Source organism: Chiloscyllium plagiosum, chromosome 28 (assembly GCF_004010195.1).
Source record: "Chiloscyllium plagiosum isolate BGI_BamShark_2017 chromosome 28, ASM401019v2, whole genome shotgun sequence".
In the NCBI taxonomy this organism is placed as follows: Eukaryota; Metazoa; Chordata; class Chondrichthyes; order Orectolobiformes; family Hemiscylliidae; genus Chiloscyllium; species Chiloscyllium plagiosum.
In genome coordinates, this window is record NC_057737.1 from 45789843 (window position 1) to 45790726 (window position 884).

Sequence of the window (884 nt, forward strand, 5' to 3'; positions counted from 1 at the left end):
CCCGGTCACACCCCGGCTCCCGGTCCCCCCCTCTCTGTCTCTGTCTGTCTGCCGACACTGAGCACTGTCCCGGACAGAGCTTCCTGATCGCCAGCATCAGTCTCAAAGTTCCCAAACACCCGCTCTCTGTCTCTGTCTGTCTGCCGACACTGAGCACTGTCCCGGACAGAGCTTCCTGATCGCCAGCATCAGTCTCAAAGTAACAAAATATCAACACAGGCTCCTCTTAAAGGGACAGTGCGGGTAACACAGGCTCCTCTTAAAGGGACAGTGCGGGTAACACAGGCTCCTCTTAAAGGGACAGTGTCAGCACTACAGGCTCCTCTTAAAGGGACAGTGCGGGTAACACAGGCTCCTCTTAAAGGGACAGTGCGGGTAACACAGGCTCCTCTTAAAGGGGCAGTGTCAACAATATAGGCTCCTCTTAAAGGGACAGTGCGGGTAACACAGGCTCCTCTGAAAGGGACAGTGCGGGTAACACAGGCTCCTCTTAAAGGGACAGTGCCAGCAACACAGGCTCCTCTTAAAGGGACAGTGTCAGCAATACAGGCTCCTCTTAAAGGGACAGTGCGGGTAACACAGGCTCCTCTTAAAGGGACAGTGCGGGTAACACAGGCTCCTCTTAAAGGGACAGTGCGCGCAGCACAGGCTCCTCTTAAAGGGACAGTGCGCGCAGCACAGGCTCCTCTTAAAAGGACAGTGCGCGCAACACAGGCTCTTAAAGGGACAGTGTCAGCAGCACAGGCTCCTCTTAAAGGGACAGTGCGGGTAACACAGGCTCCTCTTAAAGGGACAGTGTCAGCAGCAAAGGCTCCTCTTAAGATTAGATTACATTACAGTGTGGAAACAGGCCCTTCAGCCCAACAAGTCCACACCGACCCGCC

General features: G+C 54.8%; 1 protein-coding gene across 1 annotated transcript in view; it reads left to right on the forward strand.

Annotated features, from left to right (window-relative positions):
* LOC122564235 (putative cell agglutination protein pfl4) overlaps nucleotides 1-884 on the forward strand; it is a 15898-nt gene that overhangs the window by 3002 nt on the left and 12012 nt on the right. Inside the window, exons 2-3 of the mRNA XM_043718933.1 lie at nucleotides 155-384; nucleotides 418-867. Of these exons, the coding sequence (XP_043574868.1) occupies nucleotides 155-384; nucleotides 418-867 (680 nt within the window). The remainder of the gene's footprint in view (nucleotides 1-154; nucleotides 385-417; nucleotides 868-884) is intronic.